Source organism: Poromitra crassiceps (assembly GCF_964638095.1).
Source record: "Poromitra crassiceps genome assembly, chromosome: 11".
NCBI lineage: Eukaryota > Metazoa > Chordata > Actinopteri > Beryciformes > Melamphaidae > Poromitra > Poromitra crassiceps.
In genome coordinates, this window is record NC_139643.1 from 34298120 (window position 1) to 34323119 (window position 25000).

Here is a 25000-nt window from a genome sequence, read left to right on the forward strand (position 1 = left end):
CTGGAAGTGAGGTGGACGAGTCAATCGCCTCCAAACTACATATCACATCCATCAGAGCTGACTGAAACGATGCTGGGCTGCTCAGAGGGCTAGCAGCATTACTTCTGAAGTGCAGGACAGACGTCTGAAAACAGCTTCCATTTCACTTGGATATCTGTTGGCAAAATAACTGGGTTTTTGAAGTTGGAGAAGCATACAAATGTATACTTTTTGATCTTTAGAGAAATGCACAATTGTTTTGAGTGCTCTATTCCTATGAGGACTGAACAAGGGGAGGTCAAGTGAGATGGTCTGGTCAAAGAGAAATACCTTTTCTGTGGGAAATATACCATGTTAATTGGAAGACTTGTTTCTGTGTCTCTTTGAAAGGTGTGGAGAGTACAGGTACAGTAGTGCCAATGTGGGGTAAACTTCCATGAAGGCAGGACTGAGGTTGAAGCAGTGTGGTATATGGCGCCATCTAGTGGCGATTGCTGGAACACAACAAGTTCAACAACCATTTTCACTCTCTCTAGTCTCCACATTGTGAGATATACATTGTCTGCAGCTACTCCTAAATGTTTCAGCTTTTCACAAAAGTATTTATCTCAGATTTTATGCTCGTTTAATCTATTTTCCTGTCAATAACATTACCAAAGATCAACTTGCAGTGTGTGTGGGTAAATTCCAAGCTGAACAGGACTATGGAGCACACTCACTGTTTTCTCTAAAGACTATACTCTTCTCTCTATGACACCCCCTTCCATCACCAGCACCACTACACACACACACACACACACACACACACACACACACACACACACACACACACACACACACACACACACACACACACACACACACACACACACACACACACACACACACACTCCACCCCCTCTTCAGAACAGACCATCGTTGCCTAGCAACGCCCTGCCGAGCAGTCCAGGGGGCGGGACCGAGGTGTTCAGCTTCCGCAGTAATTACAGAGCATGTGTGGATGTGTGGGTTTCTGGGGCACCCCAGGTGTGTGTGTGTGTGTGTGTGTGTGTGTGTGTGTGTGTGTGTGTGTGTGTGTGTGTGTGTGTGTGTGTGTGTGTGTGTGTGTGTGTGTGTGTGTGTGTGTGTGTGTGTGTGTGTGTGTGTGTGTGTGTGTGTGTGCGTGTGTGTGTGTGTGTAATAGTAGTGTTCAGTTGTCAAAACATGCTTCAGCTACTAGCCCTCTGCTCCGATGAACAGAAAGAGGGGGAGAAACGACAGGAGCAGAAAGTCTAGTATGCCTTTTTGATGTAGCAGCAGGCATATTTCATGTTATGTGTAGTCCACTCAGTGAACACCTGACCTGCTAATGAGTTATCTTCAGGCCCATGATGGGGGGAAATCGTGCTAAAGTAATCAACACTTGGAAAAAAAACATATCCATACCAGGCCAATATTTGGTATCAAGGTCAATTTAAGGCATTAAAATGTATCACAAAGTTTCAAAATGTTAAAATCCTACACTATGGCCATATTATAAATCACCCAAGCATGGTCTGGTTGTATTTAGAAAAGCAATTAAGATCTTATTACCTTTCATACTCTATTGAAACACATGCTTGAAGGTAGGCTACACATTTGCTATGAAAATTTAAATATTGGGACTGGTATCGACAGTGATTCTGAACAACTTCCAACAATACCCTGCCTTGAATGTCACTGGGTTCATCTCGCTTGGAGCATGTTTGTATGGGTATTGCCCTGTCTGACAGTCTATATGCCTAGTTTCCTTGTGTCCAGTTGGTTGCTGCAAATGATGCTTCCTACTTGGTAAACTTTGACCCCAGTTGGCTGCAGTCATTCCTCTTTCTCCATAGAGATGATGAACCGTGCAGGAGAGCAGACCTGCCTACCGTAGGCCTATATAACTCCAGGATTAATTAAACACAATTTCTCATAGGCTCTGGTTTCTGCTGTGTGGGGAGAGCTGATGGGAAACTTATAATAACTTCTTAATTAGCCTATCTTCTCCTCTCCCCTCCTCCCCCTAGCCTAAATGGTCCATAGTTCAACCTCACTCTGGCCTCACCAACTGCAACGGTCAGTTGAATTCAAAATATTAAAAAATGTAATTGACAAAAATGAGCTGATTGATCCACATTTGGAGGGATTCTCAAGTGACCAGCCAAATATTATAATTATGGCTACCAAAATAGATTTACTAGCCTGCTACACTAGAATTATAGGCTACTACAGTAGGCCTATACAAATTCCATTATCTCATTCACATATTGAGCGGAGCTAAAGGCTACATTAGCCTACAGTTGGACTAGTCTTTGTTAGTTTTTAGTCTGTGCAGCACATAACAGGTAGGCTGGCTAGCTATAAAATAGGCTAAGTCTCAGCCCCAGGGGTGTGAATTCCCTAAATTCCTAAGGTATGGAAAAGTCTGAATATCATTTTGCACCATAAGAGGTTCAAACCTGACTGTTCTGGAGAAAAGGGGGAAATCAAATTACTGATGTGATGACTACAAAAATACATTATATAGATCAACAAAACTAACAGCTCTCAGGAGACTACTGTAGTAGGGCCTACCTATGCTTCTCATGTGACTTTTTTTTCTAACTAGATTTGTGTTTATTTTGCATGGCCTTTGCTCTCCACTTATAAAGATAAAAAAACAAGGTCATCCAATGAGGAGTGACTAAGAACAGCAAGTGTCCTGCACAACTGACGCCCGTGAGTCCAGTCACGTTCTTTGGTCCAGAGAGTCTCTCATTCTATCTTGTTTGTCGGCTCTGTGGGTGACCCTTCAGTCAGGATGAAGAGGCAGGGGAACGCACACGCCTACTGTCCCCATTCGCCCAACCCCCACAACACACAAGTCACCGCCCTTCCCTTCCCTCTGCCTCTCACAGCAACATGACTACTAGCACCACTCTACAGACAGACGCGCCCAATGCATCGTGGGAATTGTAGTGTCGCTGGCCCAATCCCGTTCGAGAAGGCGAGGCTTCACCAAAATACAACTCCCATCTCGACCCTCGCACGCCGAGCCCTGCCGTCCAATCTGAATATGTGGGAGGAGCGCGTCCGCCCACAAAAGCCACAGCTATCTCCTCGTATCTCCTAAAAAATCAATTGTGCAAGAAAAAAATTGAATACGCGTAAAAGAGAGACGTTTGTGACGGGTTGTTTTCTGTGCATGACGGTCGGCGACGAGGCGTCCCTGTCCTTGTGCGGCAAGAGGAACGGTGGCGCGAGCAGCGGAGAGGAGGGTGTTGTCCTGGTGCTTAAATGGAAGTGGGTGGGCCTCTACGGTCACACATTGCCAACTTCGCCGTGGATGTAATTCTGCGAAGCGCAAATCTGCTCGTTTATGGACTCTCTATCCGGTAAAAAGGGACGCACGACGGGCTGCGAGGGGGCCGACGGGCTCGCGGACGTACACGGTAGTTCCCCGTTATTTCCGTTATTTGGCTGCTTGATTGTGCCTCGCGTTTGGCACCGCCCTTCCCGGCCGGTGGGTGGTTTCGTCAAAACGGGCAGAACCGCCACGGCCCCAGCGCCGAAAATATAGGCCGTCCTCCTCCGCCTCTGTACCCGGGCCGGCCTTCTACCGTGAACTACACCCTCTCTCTCGGTATATTAATGCGTTATGAGTGGTAGGTACCCTCCCCCTCGCCGTCTCCACCCCTCTCTCCTTCTGTCTGACAGATAGGAGGCTCCCACCCCCTTTGATATTGATGATGAGCTTACTGGCTATTCATTTACCATTATTGATCACCTTTGTTGCCTTATACGGTATCTGCGTTGTATCTGATGATGTTATTTAGGCTACTGCATGACCAAACTTTACCCCAGCACTTGTCAGTGTCACAGTGTCAGTACTCAGACAGACATGTAAGTTAGTACACTTGATGAAATAGTATACTAATCTTTGGAGTGTTCTGGCACTAACGGTGGCTTTCATTCCATTTGCAGACTCAAAGAAGGAATCATCGGGAACTGAAGGAGGGAAAGGATCTAAAAAGGGGAAACGTTCTGGATCGCAGGTATGAAAAAAAAAGTTCATTACAGTTGTTCTTCTCCCTGCAGTCCAAAATGTACTCCCTCCCAGCCAGCCAGCCAGACAGCACTGGGGGCGTTTCTCTGGTGGAGTCCACTTCCTGCTTCTGTGCAGCAGCAGCCCTGCTGAGAGAGAGAGGGAGCCAGCCCAGAGCCTCATGAATAGGCTTATATATACGGCTGTCACACTTCAACTACTGTACTTTGAATTGTCTGCTTGAATTAGGGTCAAAATTATTTTCTTCTGCATATGGATTTTATTTTAAAGGCTGCAGCTTTGGTATGTCGTTACACAACAATAGCATTTTTATTTGCCGTTTTTCCAAATGGTTGCATATGTCTTAAGTACATCTTTTGTCGTTAAATGTGTGTGACAGGCATCGCTGCGATGTTATTTTCCATGCTGGCTGTTGTATTTGTTTTTGAAATCCCAGCTGTTTCTATAGGCACGTTGTTGAGAGGTGCATGGCATTAAATATTTGCCTGCGACCTAGTTCCATTGAAAGGGAGGAGAGAGAGAGCGAGAAGGAGGCATTTTCTTCCACTGTTCTGAGAAACGAGAGATGTGGTTCTCACACGCCCACCCACTCGCTTCCTGTAATACCGCCCACTTCCACTGACAGCTCTCTCTCTCTTTCTCTCTCTGCCTTTTCTGTTTTGTTCTCTCTCTCCTGTCTCCCCACCCATCTCTCTCTCTCTCTCTCTCTCTCTCTCTTCCTGGTTCTAAATGTCCGTTGTGCATGTGCACATAATGGGACCTGTGGGTGCCCATCCCTCCCCCCCGGCTTTTCAATTTGAATGCTGTACTCTTTGTTTGTGTATGCATATGTGATCTCTGTGCATTTCCGCCTATCTCTAACCCTGATTGACCCTCCCTCCCCCCTCACTCCCCGCCTCTCCCCCGCCCGTCCTTCCCTTCTCCCCCCCCTGTCTCCTCCAGGATTCCTCCCAGCCCTCTCCGTTGGCTCTCTTAGCGGCCACCTGCAGTAAGATCGGAGGGCAGGGGGGAGAGGAGGGGGCCCCGGTCCAGCAGATTCAGCTCCACGCCGGTCAGTTCCAGGTCCAGGGCGGTCAGATAGTGTTGGACGGGGGTCAGACGCTGGTGCCCCAGCAGCTGGAGCTGGTCCCGGCTCAGTTCACAGGGAACGGCTGGCAGATCATCACAGCGGCGCCTACTATGGCCAAGGAGAACACCAATCAGCCCGTCGCTGTGACGCTGGCCACCACCTCGGCCAATAACAGCTCGCCGGGCGGCCGCAAGGTGAAGGCGGTTGGACCAGATGGTTTTGGTTATCTATTTGTCTGGTCTGTTTGTCTGTCCTCTAAATCTTTCATCCCTCGCTTCCTGTTGGGCAGGTAAAGGCGTTAAGTGGCACCAACAGTGTCGCAGCCAATCAGCAGCAGTTCCAGATCATCCAGGTTCAGAACCTGCCCAGTGCGGGGGGTGGGGTCCAGTACCAGGTCATCCCCCATCTGCAGACTGCAGACGGCCAGCAGATCCACATCAGCCCAGCCCAGACGGCCTCCATCGGGGCGCTGTCGGAGCAGGTGCAGTTTATCCAGACCCACAGCCCGGGGCAGAACCAGACCATGCTTCAGCCAGCCAACCAGCAGGCCATCCTGACAAGCTCACCCAATCAGAGCGTCCCGCTGCAGATCCGCCCTGCACAGTCCTTCCAGCTGCAGACCTTGCAGGGATCCCAGACTATGACTACAGTCCCCATAAACCTCGGCGGCATGACCCTGGCTTTGCCTGTGATCAATAATGTCGGAGGGGGTGGGGCTGTGCAGCTTATCCAATCAGCTGATGGCACCTTCTCTATCGCCAATGGCAACCAGCTGTTGACAACGGCAGTGTCCGGGGTCGCTCCTGCTATGGTGTCAACTGGTACCACGACGACCACTGCTACCACCGACGGTGGGACACAAGTGGTTTCTGCCGGATCGGCGGGTGGGGGAGTGGATGCCCCGGCTCAGAGCAGCGAGGTGGACTCTCAGCACCAGGCCAACGGGCTGCAGAGCACGATTGAACCAGCCGGAACCATCCAGCAGGTGATTGTGGGCCAGATGGGCCACCAGGTGGTGCAGCAGATCCAGCTCCAGCCGCAGGCTCCGGGCCAGCAGCAGCACCAGCACATTCAGACCCTGCAGCTGGCCCCGGGACAGACCCTGCAGCCCATCCAGGCCTTCCAGAACCCGGCCCAGGTCCTCATCCGTACCCCCACCCTGTCACCCTCCGGGGGGATCAGCTGGCAGACGCTGCAGCTGCCCGGAGGAGTCTCCCTACAGGGCGCCATGCCCCAGCAGTTGACACTGCAGCAGTTGGGCGGTGGGACGACAGTGGGGAGCGGAGGGCTGGTCTCCCTCGGCGGAGCTCCCCTGACGCTGAGCGCGGCCCAGATCAACCCCGGGTCTGGGGTGCAGACGGTCAGCATCGCAGGGCTGGGCACCGCGGGGGTTCAGTTGCAGGGCGTCCCCCTCACCATCACCGGTCTACAGGGTAAGAACACGCTGAGAGTAAATGAGTAAATGTGTGTAGAATGAGGAGTGAATAACATGTGTGTGACTGTGATCCATTCCCTTGGGCAGAACTGTGGTTAGAGCAATTTGGGTGAGCAGTGAGAAAATTAAATCGTTATTGACTTGTGGCTTGGAGAAAATATGATGCACCTGTGATGTCTCTTTTCCTACCTTCCAGCTTCCTGTTGTATAATTATATCAAGCAATGTGGAATTACACTATGGTGCACTGTCCTGGTGTGCCTCAGTCAGGTTATGGGCATAACACTGTCTGTCTGTACTCAGGCTGCATGGGTTTAGATCCTTTGCCATGCTCCTTTTGACGCTCGCCACCCTCCTGTCTTTTCTTCACACTATGTCACAGAAGATCAAATCAAAATTAGATGACACACCGGATCTTTCTCAATCGCCCCTCAGGTCAACCACAGGGTCAAGACGGAGCCAAAGTTCAGTCGTCTCCGCTGACGGTCACCGTGGGCAACGTGGCAGCGGGCTCGTCGTTGAGTCCAGACCAGCTGGGCTCCTCGGACCAGGAGGGACTGCCGAGCAAGAGGCTTCGTCGCGTCGCCTGCTCCTGTCCTAACTGCCGGGACGGAGAGGGAAGGTACAGACACATTAGACACATTATGCTGTTTGAGGGATTAGTGTTAATTGGTTCTGCATCAGATTCGTACTTGTTCTGAAGGACATCTATAGGGAAATCAAACCAACGTTTGAATTAATAACACATATTTCTAGTTATTTTATTTGTTTAAAGCAGCACTAAGCACTTAGTCCACAGGAATTGGCAGATCAACACTTGAGAGTTCAAAACAAAGAGTCTTCTAAACCGCAGTGAGCAGCACTCTGTCCAGAGAATGCTGGACTCACCAGTGATGATCGAGCTTTTCCTCTCTCGTCGCTCATTTGGTATAAAGCATCACATACTGGCCCGGCTCGGTAAACATCAGCACGTTGTGTGCAGTTTACTGATGTCATGTGACATGATTTCAAAGTCAAAACATTTCAAACAATCATGTCGTGCTATTATTTGGGCCTGTCAGTGTGCAAAGTTTAAGTTTACTAGTACAACTTTAATACTGTGCATATAACAACTCTTCCAAACGTACATAATTGTCCATGAATAATTGTCCAGATATACTATGAGCGATGTTCAATAAGCAGTGCAACCCATCGCATCCAAAAACGGCCCCTGGTTGGAGGTGGAGTTGTGCACAAACCTCTGCAAAAATTGAGCCAGGGCGAGTGCTTTTTCAGTCAAGTGACACGTCGCTCAGTCTGTTCGCTGACGCACGGAGCAGCTTAGGACGTCTTCATTTATCAAAACTGAAACAATCTGATGTTGGTACCGCAACATATTTCTCGGCTTAGCACCCAAAACATGGACAGAATGATCAGAAACCAATTACATTTATTCAGTTTTGCTAGATTAGTCAAGAAAAGTGTGTCTGGTTTACTGTTTACCTGTGCAGGGAGATGCCAACTTAAAAACAGAGCATGTTGTAGTTTTAATTTACATCGAAATGACTTCTGGTTAATAGTCACATATAATCTTAGTGTGTACATAACTAATATCCTGCTCTTAGTAAAGTAGTCTTTTTTATGTTTTATGATCATCCTACCTAAGCTGTTTTAAGTGTGTTCGAAGTGTTGTAGTGGGGAAAATATTTCTTCTGGACAAAGCAGACCAACTGTGATTGTAGGATGTTCATACATAGCTTTATTTATTGGCTTTGTTAGCTAGCTATGATTTATGTATTTTCATGTATTTATGCATTCTTTTACACACACACACACACACACACACACACACACAAACACACCAACAGACACCTGACTAGAGTGTGTGTTGTAGGAACACTGCGGACCCCTCTAAGAAGAAGCAGCACATCTGCCACATGGAGGGCTGTGGGAAGGTGTACGGGAAGACGTCCCACCTGAGGGCCCACCTGCGCTGGCACACCGGGGAGAGGCCCTTTGTGTGTAACTGGATCTTCTGCGGGAAGAGGTTCACCAGGAGCGACGAGCTGCAGAGACACCGGAGAACACACACAGGTACAGACACATGCAGAGAACACACACAGGTACAGACACATGCAGAGAACACACACAGGTACAGACACATGCAGAGAACACACACAGGTAAGGACACATGCAGAGAGCACACACAGGTACAGACACATGCAGAGAACACACACAGGTACAGACACATGCAGAGAACACACACAGGTACAGACACATGCAGAGAACACACACAGGTAAGGACACATGCAGAGAACACACACAGGTACAGACACATGCAGAGAACACACACAGGTAAGGACACATGCAGAGAACACACACAGGTAAGGACACATGCAGAGAACACACACAGGTACAGACACATGCAGAGAACACACACAGGTACAGACACATGCAGAGAACACACACAGGTACAGACACATGCAGAGAACACACACAGGTAAGGACACATGCAGAGAACACACACAGGTACAGACACATGCAGAGAACACACACAGGTAAGGACACATGCAGAGAGCTGCCAGGTGAGAACATTCACTCTCAGGCGGCCATATTGGAAGGCTACAGCTCTTGGCAAAAATGTTCTAAATGTATGACTCAGACTTCTCCGCAATATTAAATAGGTGGGACTAATAATTTTTACCAATGATACATCTGCCCAATTTAGTGTTGGTTTGTCAGCTTATTGGTTAGCTAGCTAACAGTAGTCTCGCAGTAGCCAGCGGTAGATACATCTACGCCTGGAACACACCTCTTGAAAAGGGGTTAACGCCCGCCCCCAAGACAAAAAAAAGGGGCGTGACAGACATATGAATTGACCAACCACGGACGACATGTCGGGCTTCCGTAACAGCCCAGCCAATCAGATTTTGCCGCAGACTTCCTGTCGCTGGAAGGGTGTTGACGTAAGACGTTGGGTCTGGGACTAAGCTAACAGTAGCATTTGGTCAGCTGCCTTGTTACTGTTGTTGGCAACATATCTTGGTTGCACAGATGCTAACGTTAGGTGCTTAGTACATAATGGTGACAAAAGATTACACTGGAGTTGACTGAGCTGACACCTTTGAAACTACAAAACATAACTACATCTACGTAGCATTGTGGTAAGTGCTTTAGTGTAAAAGGTTAAGGTTCGATACAGGATAGTTTGGGTCCATTATCAGGAATTAATGGACGGGGCGGTGTGAACCCGCTGAGGACAGTTGCCTCCAAAGTCCATTCATTTAAATAGGAAATAAGACCATTAATTTATATTTTCATGCATTTTGCATTCAAAATCTAAAGTTTTTCATAAGCCATAACTCTGTTTCCCTAGTAACACCTGGAACAATCATTACCATCCCATCAGCTTTTCATGCAATGGAAACGTTGCTCACTGCTCCAGTAAATAGGACAAACCTTGATACGAGTTGACGTTACCGGAGACAATATAGTCTCCGGTAACGGTTCTATGAGCTCAGCTCATAGAACCCTTTGGCTCTGTTATGAACCAGAAAGCTAACATTATGCTAGCAATTTTCAAAGTCAATGACATTGCATACGGTCGACAAACTGTAAATTTGACGGTATGTTTAACAACACTAGCTAGCTATCCAGCCATGTCATTGTTCCCAAATCAGTATCAAGAGTATCAGTATCAGGAACGAATGAGCCTACTTCTTGCAACCTGTCGCCATCATGTGGTGTTCATGGGCAACTGAAGTGGATTATGACACTAAGACAACAATTTACAGTATTATAAATTGTTCATTTTAGATCCAGGCTGATAGGCTGATACTAGTAGCCAGCACATTAATTTAGAACGGTGAACAGACAGTTTGACTGGAACTACTTCGTAGGTGTACATTATCAGAAAATAATTGACATCCTGCAGCCAATCAGAATCGAGTATTCACCCAGACCATATAATTAGCAATTACCATCAGTTATCAGTCTCTAATGTATCTCCAAGATGCTGCCAGCAGATTTCTGACATAACTGCCAAGCCTCTAAACAGGCAGCAGTCTGATACATGCAGTCCTTCTCATATACAGCCAAACAGCTATTCTGTTCCCTGTCTTAGAGTGATGTCTACTTTGTGCACTCACTTTTCTGCTGTCTCTCTCCCTCTCTCTCTCTCTCTCTCTCTCTCTCTCTCTCTGCTCCTCCAGGAGAGAAGCGTTTTGAGTGTCCCGAGTGCTCCAAGCGCTTTATGCGCAGCGACCACCTCTCCAAGCACATCAAGACCCACCAGAACAAGAAGGGCGGAGCCTCAGTGGCGATCATCACCACCGACGACATGGAGGAAGACACCGCCGAAGGCCTGGCCGCCTCCCCTCAGATGGTCACCGTGGCGACCCTCTCTCGTGACTCTGACCCGGCCACGCCCACCACCTCCAATCACCCGGAGGACGAGGAGGAGGTGGAGCAAGAGGAGGAGTTTTTGGTGGAAGGCTGACTTCCTGTTTTTGCGGAGGCGGCTGGTTTTTATTTTTCCATCGTTTTTACATTTCTGTTGTTCTCTCATGACAATGGACTCAAAAGAGACATGTGATGAACAGAAACCGAAAAATATAAACGTCACAATCTAAAATAAAATTAAACTAACACATATAATAATAATAACAACAAAAATCTAGCCTAAGCATATGAAAGATTAGTTTGGCATTTATTAAAAGAAGTGAGATCTATAATAATTCCATGCGGGTTGGGGAAAGGAATGTAAGTAGTATTTAGATTAGCACAAGACAGGGGGGACCTGCTGGATCTAAAACCAACCAACATGAAGAGACATTCTTTTAGCTAACAGAATCTATCTCTATGCACAAAGTTGTGTTCCTGTTGCGTACCGTTCGGACAGCGCTGGCTGGCGGCCAATCATAATACAGGACTGTTGCAGACAAGTGACAGAGCAGGGGCAGTCTTGGGACAGTGTGTGTGTCTGTGTGCATGTGCATACTGTCTGTGTGTGCATATATACTGTACTGTATATGAACCCGAGTGTGTGTGTGTGTGTGTGTGTGTGTGTGTGTGTGTGTGAGTGAGCGAGTGTGTGTTTGTATTCCCATGCTGCCACCGAGAGGATCAAACTAATTTGAGTTGAGTTCACGGTTCAGGTTTAGTTCTCAGACCAGATTCAGGTGTTGATGTTTCCTTTGAGACCAGTCAACGGATAAACTGTTATTTAAGAAAGAAAACGGGGTAATTCTAAAAAATAAATAAAATAAAAAAAGCGTAGGAAAAGAAAAGCACATATAAAAAGATTTATAAATGATGCATTCCTATGGCGCAGTGGCCATTAGAAAAGAAAAGAAGGTTCCTATAGAAAAACAATCTAGCTTTCTACAACTTAGTTTGTGTAGAGAAAGCAATACTATAACGACAATCCTAGTGAAACCATGTTTACATTGCCGGGGGATACTAAAACAAGACAGTTCGCTCCAAGATTGGGTAAAACGTCCGAAAGCAGCGCTATAGTCGGAACGCACCCAGTTATTTCACAGATACCGTGGCATGGCTTCGACATCTGAGCTTCAAGCTTCAGGTCGGTGCAGAATATGATCTGTAAAGCCTGCATCTGTTGTGAATCTGTGGAGTTTATAGGAGTGCTTACCACTGGATGCTATCTGGGTGATGTACCAACCGTTTTGTTCGACGGTAGCACTGTTAACGATGGCGCTTTTTGCTTTTCTTTGCTCTGCCGATGCCCCGCCTTCCACCCCGCCTCTATCCCTGCATGTGACCCATGTACCACAATTGCCTTAACACAAGCTGTCGTACAATGGGAACTTTGGTGTGAAGGGAATGGAGAGAGGGGAGAGAGAGAGAAAGTGTGTGTGTGTGTGTGTGTGTGTGTGTGTGTGTGTGTGTGTGTGTGTGTGTGTGTGTACAAGGCATTGGAGTGTATATGGTGGGGGTGGGGGGGGGGGGGGGAGTGGTGTACTGTATGTGTTGTACTCCACCATAGTCCCAAAGGCTGTGCCACATACATTCAGGGTTCCCACATGTTTGCATGGATATATTTGCATTCAACAGTGGCTGGACAAAGTACACAACTCCATTACTTGAATCAAAGTATAGATTAGATAATCCTGGTCAAATATTCCTCCAAAAAAAGTTAAAGTTGCTCAGTCCATTTTTTTACTTGAGTTAAAGCTAAAGTACTTGCTTTTAAAAATACTTAATAAGTAATAAGTATTCAAGTACATTTTCTTTTTAATGTCAATACATTGTTGTATTATTGCCATAATGCATTTACAGAACCTAATGACTCCGAAACAACCTACTGGATGCACTGTAGCTTGTAGACATGCTTTCTCAGGTTGGACGGTGAATTTTGGTAGGCCATAGTGAAGTTTGCGCACGGTAAACAGAGCAAACATTTAAAACGATAAGAGTCATTCTTTGTTTAAAAAATCTCAAACAGGGACTTTAGATATGGCCATGGCATGGCCTATGGGTGCTCTGATTGTGAGGAATCGTCATCAGATCTTCTGCCGTAGCCATCATTACAACCACCAAATTAAACGCCAAAAAATCATTAATCGTTTCATCCCTGCATGAAGGTTATCCATGAAAGATTTACTGTAACAATTTATTTCATTACACACTACAAAATTCCACGACTTTCCCAAAACTTTGAAGGATTTTATTCTATGACTTTTCCAGGCCTGGAAAACAAAATTTTTAAATGCCATGATGACCATGGGAACCCTGATACATACCACAGACATGCACTTACACACAGCCCAGCTGGCAGTAATATACACACACCCACTCGAGCTGAGCTTTCTCCTTTGGTGTTAGGGGGGTGACAGAGCAAACAGCAAAGAGGGGAGAGGGTAACGGGGTGGAGCGAAAGAGTGATAGATTTGTGTGGGGGTTTCCTATTTAGCTATGTGGATGTTATAACACGTTTTCTGGTGGTGTTGCTCCGTGTTAGTTCAGTGCGTACTTTTTTTTTTTTTATTAAAATAAATCCTTTTGTTTTAACGATTTAATCAATTGCTTTAAAAAGAAAAGTCCCCTCCCTGTATGTTAACACACCGGACCCCGCTACATACGGCTAATTTATTATTTATCCTTGATTTGTAATATTTGCCTTTTGCTGCAGTTGTATTGGTGCGCGTTGATTCTGAGGTTGTGTACAGCATGTTTGAGTTTTTTGCCGTAGTGCTGCTTCTCTCTTCTTTACTCTTTGTGCTTCTGTTCTTTTCTACGTCTGACCATCGCTGTTCATTTCTTCTTCTCTTTGCGCCATAACGTGTTTTTGAGAAAAAATAAATAACAAAAGAAGAAGAAAGCAAAAAAGATATTGTTGTGCAAAATTGACATGGGCGATACCAAACGGATTTAGATGTTTTTGGTAATATTTTGTGTGACAACAGACTTTTTTTCTTTGATATTTTCTAGTGACATCTCATTTGTAAATCCTTTTCTAAGATGTTTGTTCGTCTCCATGACATTTGATAAATGGGTTTTTGCCAGGTTAGCCTCAAAGGCTCCAATTTATTGATATTTTTAAAAACCAGTTTGTACAAATGTGTTATGTCAATTAAAAAAATTTACAACTTCAAACAAAAAAGATACTTTGCCTGCATAACACTTGACAATAAAGTGATTAAAACTGACAGTCTTTTCACCTGGTCATTCCCATCTCTCTCTCTCTCTCTCTCTCTCTCTCCATCTCTGTAACTGCATCTTTAAGTGTCTGGCTGCAGCTGCATTGGCCAAGTAAAACAAAGAGGCATTTTGGCCAAAAACATTCGTTGGACTATTTACTGCTCTGCTGTCCATTTCTCCAAGACCATCTGAGCACAGCATGTGCAACGGAAACCAGGGCCTGAGAGAAAATACAATGACACAAACACAGTGTGCCCTATCATCAAGCTCTGATCTGATAATACCTCACTACAGATGGCACACATTGAGCCTGACACACTCGCTCCCTAACTCCTCCCTCCTCCTTATCACAGCTGTGTTGTGACAGCAGTGATGATAGAGGATATGCACTTGCTTAGGGGACAATTACTGCAAGAACCACTGTGTGTGTGTGTGTGTGTGTGTGTGTGTGTGTGTGTGTGTGTGTGTGTGTGTGTGTGTGTGTGTGTGTGTGTGTGTGTGTGTGTGTGTGTATATGTGTGTGTGTGTGTGTGTGTGTGTGTGTGTGTATGTGTGTGTGTGTGTGTGTGTGTGTGTGTGTGTGTGTGCGCGTGCATGTGTGTGTGTGTGTGTGTGTGCGCGCGTGCGTGCATGCATAACATTTCTATTTGTGTGTCACGTTATTGATTCTCAAATGGGAAAATGTATCTCCATGCTGGCTCTCCTCCACAGGCACAGTAGAGGTCAGGGTCAGCTGGAGCTCTGTGGCCCTGGAGCTGCTGGGGATTTAATGGCTTGCTCAAGGGCACTTCAGCAGGACGCATGCCAGCTGTCTGACTCCCGAGGATCAAACCTATGACCTTTGAGTTACAGGATGGGCTCTTCAACTACCAGCCAAAAACACTGCACAGCCAATACCTCCTGTAGTCAGCAACTTTAACTCGTCATTTCTGTGTGGATGTGGGCCTACAAACTGCATCCAAGCAGTCGTGAAGGACAAAATAGCCACATGTAAACGTACCTACAGTCACAGAGACACTTTGAAGTGTTTGCAGCCAGGTCACTGTTTATGATGCTGCTGATGTGACACCACATTGTAGATCACGCATTCCTTTGTCATGTCACTCCTTTGAAGAGACAACCCTCTGAACCTCTTTAAGAAACACTCCTCGCGGCCTCTCCGGAGCACCCTCAAGGCATTTCTGTAGAGTTTTAAGTGTAACATGAGTTTGATCTACACAGTTAGTGTAATGTACATTTACTTCACTGTTCACTGTTGCTTTTGACCGTGCTCAAGGACCCTTTACAAACACGGGATAAAACAACTTTAATAAAGAGAGAATCATTCAAATAAATGAGAAAAAAAAGATTATAGGTCAAAAGCAACAGTGAAAAGATGCGTTTTGAGGGATTTTTCTTTGGGGGGGGGGGGGGGTTGACATATGAGCATTCTTACGCTGAAGAAGGCCTGTTTGGCTGAAACGTCCATTGCTGCTGTATTACCCAGATGATGGATTCAAACCTTTGAAAGGCTTCTAGTGTGCTGGCTGTTCTCTCCTTTCAGTCAATTGTTTTGTGCCTTAATTGCACCTGAGCTTTATCGATCGGTAAGTGTGCTCACTACTACTGTGTTTGGACTGTACACAATGTAGCCTACATACACATTACACACGCCCGCGCGCGCACACGCACACAAACACAAATGAATCTTTAGTGTAGTACTGTGAGAACGTCCTGGCACAAAAGATAAACACACATCATAGTGCATCAAAGCTTCACCTGACAACTGGACTGGACAAATCACCTATTGACAGTTATCTTTCTCTTAATGTATGCAACAGTATCAATCACAGCCTAATAGCTACATATATATATACTTCACTCACTCACACTCACACACACACACACACACACACACACACACACACACACACACACACACACACACACACACACACACACATACACACGTATACACACCAGAGATGGGGACTTGACTTGAGACTTGTCCTAAATTCTTTTAGACTTAACTCTGACTTGAGATTTGTGAACATCATGTATTTCATTAAGGAAGTTTACTAATGTAAACTAATATGCTGGTAGGTAGTGTATGCTAATAAAGGAGTGAGGATAATACAGTACATGCTTTGAATTCCTTCAGTTATAGCTATGCAGTGTTGTAAGGAGACCAGATGGCAGCAGATAGAATGCTCAGCCATGAGACTTGACTTAGTCTAGCTCAAAGACTTGACTTGGATTTACACACCCTAATACATATATACATAGGTAGATACATATACATACATGTAACTAGTACATTCCAGTTATGCAACTGCAGTACCTCTACAGCTCTAACACCCCACCCCCCTCTCTAGCTCTAGTGACCTCTGCCTGCCATGACCCCTGCCATCCAGCTGAACTACCTGTCATTACACAAGATCAGCTGACCGGCCTGCTAGCCACCTCCAGACGTTTGACCTGGATCTGACCCCACTGTCACCTGGGAAAATACCACCAGGTACACAGCAGCCACACACACACACACACACACCTTGACTTATCTCATCTGACCCAGGCTCATTGCACCTTTAAAGGATAAATCTGGGTATTTTGGGAGCGCTGCTCCACCACATCCACACCCACGATCTAGGAAAATGATTCCCAGGTTGGAAACAACCACAAGTATCCTTTATGTTCCAGCAGATTAAACCAAATGTTAAACTAGACAAATAATTTGTAATGCCATACTTTATTAAAAATCTTAAAGTGGGGCTGATAAGAATGCTCAGTTTCAGAAAACCAAACTTTAACTATTTTTTTAAACAGTAAAAAAAAAAAAAGGCTCATATCACATCCATAACATCACAGAATATAACCAGTTGCATTGGTTCTAGTGGACATCAAGAGCACAAATAAAATGTACAACTCCCCGATCTAGGAAAATGATTCCCAGGTTGGAAACAACCACAAGTATCCTTTATGTTCCAGCAGATTAAACCAAATGTTAAACTAGACAAATAATTTGTAATGCCATACTTTATTAAAAATCTTAAAGTGGGGCTGATAAGAATGCTCAGTTTCAGAAAACCAAACTTTAACTATTTTTTTAAACAGTAAAAGAAAAAGGCTCGTATTACATCCATAACATCACAGAATATAACCAGTTGCATTGGTTCTAGTGGACATCAAGAGCACAAATAAAATGTACAACTCCCAAGACAAGAGTAAAAACAAAATAAATCCCTGCATTTTATACAGCATTAAAATCAGAAAAGAACTGAAAAGAAAAAAAACATTTACAGTGTACACGGCAGCCAATTACATTGGCTAACATTAAGATAGAGATTAAGTAAAAAAAATATCTTTTTGCTTTTGTTTCTCTAGGCCAGAGGTTTTCAAAGTGGGAGGCGGGCCTCCCCAGGGGGGCTCCAAGCAGTTTCAGGGGGGGCTCAATGAATGGAAGTGAAAAAAAATTACATTATTACATTAGTTATCAAAAGGAGATCACATAGAATAGCCTATAGTGATTCGGTTAAAGATAGATTCCGTAGTTTTGGGGATTTTTACTGTTTTTCCCACTTTCTTAGAGTCAGAAACAAATACCGTAAATGCCTTCTAGGCCTTTTTGATGTATTTGGTGTAGTCTGGCGTATGTCAAACAGCAATGTCAGGCTATCTTGGCTCAATTGTTGGGTGTCTATGGGATCAAATAATATCATCATGATCCCATAGGCAGCCAGGAATTGAGCGAGGAGGGGCACCTTTTCCCCAGCTTTGTCTGGGGGGGAGGCCCACAGTCTCAGACTTTGAAAACCCCTGCTCTAGTTTGAATAAGAAAGGCTTCTCTAAAACTAAATCTGTGCATTAAATGAGTAGCAAATGACTGTGCAGGAACAGAACAGTCTCCAGGTTCCAGCAGCACTTGGACGTTCTCCGCTCTCGTCTTCTCTGGACTCTACTCCAGGTCCTTCTGAATGCTGCGGTGGATAGATGGAAAGTTCAGTTAATTAAGGGTTTTCAAAGGTCATCAAAACTAATTATAGGAGACTCAACTCCATGCTTAATTAATACACTAGTGCACACACACTGATTTGAAACTGTAAGCATAATATATATATTTTTTATAACCATCCTAGGATTTTCTCCTCATGTCAGTTTTAGGGAGATGCTGAAGCAAAACATCCCAGTCTCTGCTGTGTTGAACTGTACGCTGAGAGTGAGGGGACGTACCTGGCCAGGTACTCGTGGACGTTGTCGTGGCCGTTGTAGCGGGCCTGTCCCACCAGGATGCCGGTCGCACAGCGGCCCTCCTTCTTCCGACACAGGCTGCAGTTACACATCCCTCGGCAGAGGGGGCACCACCACGTCTGGAGAGAGTCAAACGGATTCAATCTCAATGCGGGTTGCCAACTGTCTCCACAAGTGAACCAATATTTTGGTTCCAAGTCCCTCCCACTCCAACATCTCCGAACAAGAAAACTGTGCCTTCATGTTGTACTCACTGCTATTTAAAGCAGGCATGGTATGAAGGCAATGTTACATTTCTGAAGTCAGAATCTAAAGTGGTCATCAGTAAGATTCTTGTTTGTTGGCAACATCTTTGGTGCCAAGTGGCCATTTTTGCACTGGAAATCAGTACCACGGTTACTGCTTCTAGTCATGTGAAACACTTCACTTCCTGTGCACCCACCCCCCCCCCATGATTTTTCCTATTGTTGTGCCAAAATTCCTACACCCTACGGAAATTATCATGGGGAAAATGTGCTTAATAAAATGACAAATAGACTAATAATGTATAGCCTGACAACTTCCAATCAATAATTATTTTCTTCGTTGGCACGCAAACAAGGTGAAGAGACGTCACCGGGAGAAACATTAAGTGTTGGAAAAAATTGGCACAGCACCAGAAAACAACGACCTGACAGCACTACTGAGTAGGAGGGAAAAAAGAACAGAAGGAAAAAGAAATTGCACAGATTAGGCTGCTTTAAGTTTTCATGCTGTTAATACTGGTGCTGTATAACGCAATAGCCCTGTTTTGAATCATTATGCCCTTAGAACTTTTGCTTTTAGTGAAAAAAACAGCATCAACATCATCACTCATGTGTGTGTGTGTGTGTGTGTGTGTGTGTGTGTGTGTGTGTGTGTGTGTGTGTGTGTGTGTGTGTGTGTGCACGTGCGTCAGAGCGACAACTGACCGGGTCAAGCAGCACAGTGCGTACATCTTCTCCGTAGCGGTTCTTCAGGCATGGGTGGCAGAACTGACCTTTGACCCCCACACAAACACCGCTGCGACACACCGTCTTGGTGTCCAGAGTCTTCTGCCTGCACTGGTGACATGAGCTGCCCTGAAACACACAAACACACACACACTTAGGCCATGTTCACATTACAGGCAAATCGGATTTGCTGATAAAGCCATTAATCATCATTATCTTGATTGGTTTCCCAAATCTGATTTGGGAGTGTGTCCGCACTGCCACAAATCTGATTCTCAAGTCGGATCTGTGTGTCCAGACCTAAACAGCGTATCTGCATGGGTTGCTATGGTAACGATTGTGTGCGTCAGTAAATACGTACGTTGGTGACGTGGTTTTCATGTGCAGAAGCATTTGATGACGAGTTGCGAGTGACGTTCAAATCAGATTTGGTGGATCTGTGCGTCCGCACTGAAGTCACATCAGTCGAAAGCAGATTGGAAACTACCTCCATATGTGGTTTGGGACAAGTGACACAAATCAGACTTGGAGCGTCCAGACTCATAAAACCAATCTGGATAAAGTCATTAATAGGTCACTAAAGTTCACAAATCAGATTTGGCCTCCTAGTCTGAACATGGCCTTAGTGTGCATAGTCCACTACTGCAAACAATGGTGCCATGATCATGGCATACTTGTACATAGCTAAAGAGAACATAACCAACAACAGCATTGAGAAGGTGTCATGTGACTCACGTTCTCTTTGTCCCAGATCTTGTCTTTGGCACGGTAGGCGATGTTGTCCAGCTCTTCCTCTGTGATGTCATCCACCGCCTTCACCACATACCGGCTCCTCTTGTAGCTGTGGCTCATCCTCTTTCTCCGGACGCCCTCCACTTGATCCTCGTCCACCTGCCCAATCACAGTTGCCAAATTGTAGGTAAACAACATTATCCACAATTGCCTAGCAGCCCATAATTCTTTTTGTATTCCATGACTGTGTATGACCATTTCTGACTGTGGGAAAGTGGGGGAAATTAAAATTCCCCAAAACTACGGTATCTCTGAACTATCCTTTTTTTTTTCAATATTTTATTTTACTTTTTCAGAACATAAAAAAAAGAAAAAAAAAAGAACAGGAAAAAAGAAAAGAAAAGAAAAAACATATATACATACATTCAACATTACAATGCTACAAAATGGTGCTACCAGAAAATGTGCTTACAAAAAAATACAAAAATAAATACTGTGCAAGGGAACCAAAAGAAAGTAAATTAACCGCTTTTAGTCTGATCAAAATAGGTCAGGAACGGGTCCCAAATAACAAAAAATGTCCTTGATGAATTTGTCCTCTGGAACCTGAGTCTCTCCATACGTATAACTGAGATCATGTCTGTCAGCCACAGCTGAAAAGAAGGTGGAGAGGAGGACTTCCATTCCTTCAGAATTAGTTTCTTGGCAACCGTCATTCTGTGTCAGAGATTGCTGCACAGCCGTTGGGAGGAGCTGAACTATCTCTTTAATGTAATAACTAATGATGTAATTTTTTTTGCTGCAAAACCACAATGAATGCACCTATAAAAGGTATGGTTTCCTTCTGCAGAAAAGATAGTCCATCACTGCATAACTCATAAATGTTCAGACAAGCTAAATATTTGGTTATTTGTGATGCTACAGTATACAGTGTATGCAAAGATATTGCCACATTTTCTTTCAAACTCATTTGGTTGTGGATGTCTGGATTTGGTACAGTTATAAGGCACTTGGTGCAGAGCTGTTTTGCAAACTGTTGACGTACAGGCGTAGACTAGAGGTAACTCTGCGTAGGAGGGTGCGTTCAGTTGCAGCTCTGCGTAGGAGGGTGCGTTCAGTTGCACGCTACTTCCTGCCTTGCTTTCGACAACATCAATCTGGCTTTGGCCTGCACTCTCACACAGTGGTAATCATTGTGGCTGCGCTGGCTGCTGCAAACGCCATGAAAAACACTCTGCTTGTATGATTTTTTTTTTTTTTTTAATTCTGAATTTTATATTTTAGAAAACAGAATAGAGGCAATAGTCTGGAAACAAATATTTCTCCATACATTCAGGTGGTGTCTCGTCATAGACGCGTGGTCAATGGGTCAGCGTGGGGGAAATCCTCCCCTCCTCCCCCATGGCCACACACACACACGTTACCAGAAGTAACGTGACCGACTGTATCTATACTCCTACTTTGATTTTTCCATACTTATCCAGATGTGGAAATTACTCAAATCAAATTCCATACTGCGTAGGAAGGAACCCTGTCTGTATACTGTAAATGTGAGTGCATGAGTGTGTGTCTATAGACGTCTGTACACAGTGTGAAGTGTGTTCAAACGCTGTGTCTGTATCATCTACCTCCACCAGTCTCCTTCTGTCTATAGGTTGAGGCGATGCCTCTTCATAGACGCTGGGATAGCTGGCTCAGCCTGGCTGAGGGCGTGGTCAAGGTGGGGTAAATCACCCGTTCTATCCATTCAGCAAAGTTAGAATTTAGCTGCTAGCCCAGCCCAGGCAGACACGATCGGGGATTTGACCACCGCAGTAAACGCACATCAGAACAGACGTCTTGTGTTCTGCTCTAGAATCCCCAAACCTGTAGTGTAGAGCCGCAGCACCTTCCTTTGGTGAGTCAGCCCATTGAGATATATGGGCGGTTTTACCCCACTCACGTGCCAGCCGTATAACATTTTGTGGGCGTTCCCACACATGCCCGACTGTCTCTATGGTCCTGTCTGTATCATCTACCTCCATCAATCTCCTTATGTCTATGGTCCTGTCTGTATCATCTACCTCCACCAGTCTCCTTATGTCCATGGTCCTGGGGACTCGACCTCCTCGGTTGGGCGACTCGCTCCTTTGCTCCACCGCAAAGTTCTCAGGTGGGCGGGCTTTACGGGACGGGTTCCTCCTCTCCGACCCCTCCGCCAGCTCAAACTTGCGTTTCCGTGGTGTCGCTTTCTTCTTCTGCAGAGATGTGATGGGGACAGCGTTTGCGAAATCAGAACAAGTTAGTTTGCTGAAACAAATCAGGCTCAGTAACATTTTAATAGGTCAACAGGAGATTGTATGTAACGAATAAATAAAAACACTATAGTTATTACTAAATTAATTCTGACTAAATCACTATAAATTGCATAGAAATATATACTAAGCATTCTCTCATCTGGAAGCACATGTATTCTAGGATTGAATCCCACCACAGCCTTTTCTACTGTGTTTCCTACTCCGCCATCATGGCCATCATCCCTTTACTTTGAACAATGACCGAATCTATATGGCCATTCTACACTATTGCCAGCAAAGTGTGAATATAAGAAAGGAAAGCATCCAGCACTGAGTTGTGTCCTTGTAAGTGTGTATACTCACTGGAGGGGTGTTGGGGGGAGTCAGCTCAGCCATGGTGCTCAGGTCAGCGAACAGCTTGGCCAGCTGAAAGACAACGGCACAGAGGACCACAGTCAAACGTGAGGGTAGATGACCAACTACACTGAGAAGTGAGAAACTCAGCATGGAGAGGAATAGATTGGAGGTTAATTTTGTTAAGGTATTTAAAAAAAGTGAGCTGACAATATATCTTATCTCAAGCTCTGGGAAGCTTTATTAAGATGTCACAAAATGGAGGGGCTACACGTTTTTAGGGGTTCTTACCATGGCTTTGTTCTCCTGGATGTTTCTGTCTCGCTTCCTCAGGCTCTGAGACAGGACCTCGTCTTCCTCCTTCTCCTCTTGCTCCTTCAGTTTCACCCTTTCATTGGTTCTCCTCAATGGGGGCGCAGTCATGACCAGCTTTTTGACCCTTTTCTCTGGGACTTCCTGTTTGGGGGTGGAGAGCCTTTTGATAGGAAACCTGAGAAGCAAAATCAAGTGAGAAGGTTGATTGGTCAGCCACTGGAGAAGCAGGCAAGAAATGCCATGAAACATCCTTCTTGAAATACTGGTAGAGCTCGACTCTGCAGACGTTATCCCTATAGGTCCTTTGTCCACCAAACACCTTTTTGTACTTAACACATTTGTGTTGCTGCAAACTGTGAACAGAGATTAGATGTTATCATTATAATAATATTAAATGTATTGTAAATAATTTACAAACATGCATATAATCCACAGTATGTGACACCTTAATTGAAATACTGCAATATTGTCTCGAATCAAATGAATGAACTTTGGTTGGAGAATGCACAACAGCAGCACTCCATGAAAAATACCCAAGAAACTAATTCAGTGCGGTAAATACTGATGTGGTGGAGTTTACCCAACATAGGCATTGTCTAGACAGAAACTTATGGGAAAAGACAGTCATTCCCTTCAGTAAATTGAAACTGACTAAACCTGCGTGCTAGACTGACCTAGAGATGAATCCTACAATCTCTCCTCACAGAGGTCAGATGCACAGCTACACTCCTACCTCATCTCTCCTCACAGACGTCAGATGCACAGCTACACTCCTACCTCAAGGCCACACAAAGACTCCTCCTCTTGGGTGGCGGCGCCTCGTCGCCGTCAGAGTAGAAGCCCGTGTCCACGTCGCTGTCCTCCTCCTCCTCCAACTCCACCATCTTGAGAAGCACAGCGAGAGAAAGCAAACAGACAGGTTGCTGCTTTGGCTGCAAATAGGAAACACATTTACACCTGAAAATAGAGCCATCAGTAAACCTTTTGGACTGTAGTCTTCAGCCGTTTGCTGAACCTTCTCGCCACTTGTTCCTCCTCATCGCTGAAGCCCTCGAACTCCTCCCCCTCGCTGTCAGAGTGGCTGAACAGATCAGCCAGCTCAGCAGTGATGTTGGACTTGAAACGCGGGGCCTGGAGGCAGACAGACAGTATATTGGTCGTCATCACGTTAAACCAGGTTTGATAGAAAGGACGACACACATGCCTATGATTAAGGTTTTGTACTGGCAGCTTTAATTAAGCTAATTAACAAACATTAAGCAAAAGTTTTGCAGTGGGGGTGCTGGGGCCTGGGGATGTCCTGTTTTGCAGGTCAGGTGTAAGAAACTCCCAGTTTAAAATATGGTTCATGTAGAATTATAAATATGCTTTTATTATGAAAGTTTCATATAAGGCCTATTCCAGAACATTATCCCTCAGACTGGAGGGTTTCTTTCATTCATTTTCACATCTGACAGCAGAGGGAGCACCATCCCAACTGTGGGAGTCCACGGCTGCTGACTGAATGTGGTTCAGCTGCCCCGCCCTGCAGCTTGCCAGAGTCCTGCTGTTCTGTGTTTATCCTGAGAGGAGCAAACCAAGATCTCAGCTACAGCTCAGGGGCTCGGTTGAGGGCAACAATAAATCAGAAAAGGGACTGAAAGCTCATGTAATTCCATGTTATTTTTGTGGGGTCCACTCCACTTATGATAAGGGTCATCTACATAGGAGAGTTTGGGTGCTGAGCTGTAACGAGAAACTCAAGAGCCTTTCAAGACTGTCAATTTTAAGATCTTACAATCTTGAATAGGATGTACCAGCGTTTTGTTTGATTCAGGCGACTTTACGGCTGAACATTCAGAAAGGCTGTCCCCCCACATCATGTCCCACTGGTTCAACTCTGCATGTTTGGAAGCACTAAGCAGCATAATAGGGCAGACACTCAGAAATCCTTCACTTCTTAGGGTGTCCTATT

The 25000-nt window shown here is 45.3% G+C and overlaps 2 protein-coding genes across 2 annotated transcripts in view; one reads left to right on the forward strand and one right to left on the reverse strand.

Moving 5' to 3' along the window:
• Positions 1–3173: 3173 nt before the first annotated feature.
• Positions 3174–12422, forward strand: sp4 (sp4 transcription factor). The gene is made up of 7 exons (XM_083645625.1): positions 3174–3626; positions 3946–4016; positions 4970–5290; positions 5386–6529; positions 6966–7152; positions 8404–8603; positions 10721–12422. Exons 1-7 carry the CDS (start codon positions 3620–3622, stop codon positions 11005–11007), a joined length of 2217 nt encoding a protein of 738 aa, XP_083501751.1. The 5' UTR covers positions 3174–3619; the 3' UTR covers positions 11008–12422.
• A 5585-nt stretch (positions 12423–18007) lies between these two features.
• Positions 18008–25000, reverse strand: part of cdca7b (cell division cycle associated 7b) — a 7748-nt gene continuing 755 nt past the window's right edge. The window contains exons 2-10 of the mRNA XM_083645669.1: positions 24028–24177; positions 23824–23930; positions 23023–23221; positions 22741–22803; positions 22165–22338; positions 20105–20260; positions 19349–19498; positions 18381–18517; positions 18008–18127 (exon numbers count right to left, since the gene is read on the reverse strand). Coding sequence (XP_083501795.1) covers positions 18106–18127; positions 18381–18517; positions 19349–19498; positions 20105–20260; positions 22165–22338; positions 22741–22803; positions 23023–23221; positions 23824–23930; positions 24028–24177 — 1158 coding nt within the window. The 3' untranslated portion in view covers positions 18008–18105. The remainder of the gene's footprint in view (positions 18128–18380; positions 18518–19348; positions 19499–20104; positions 20261–22164; positions 22339–22740; positions 22804–23022; positions 23222–23823; positions 23931–24027; positions 24178–25000) is intronic.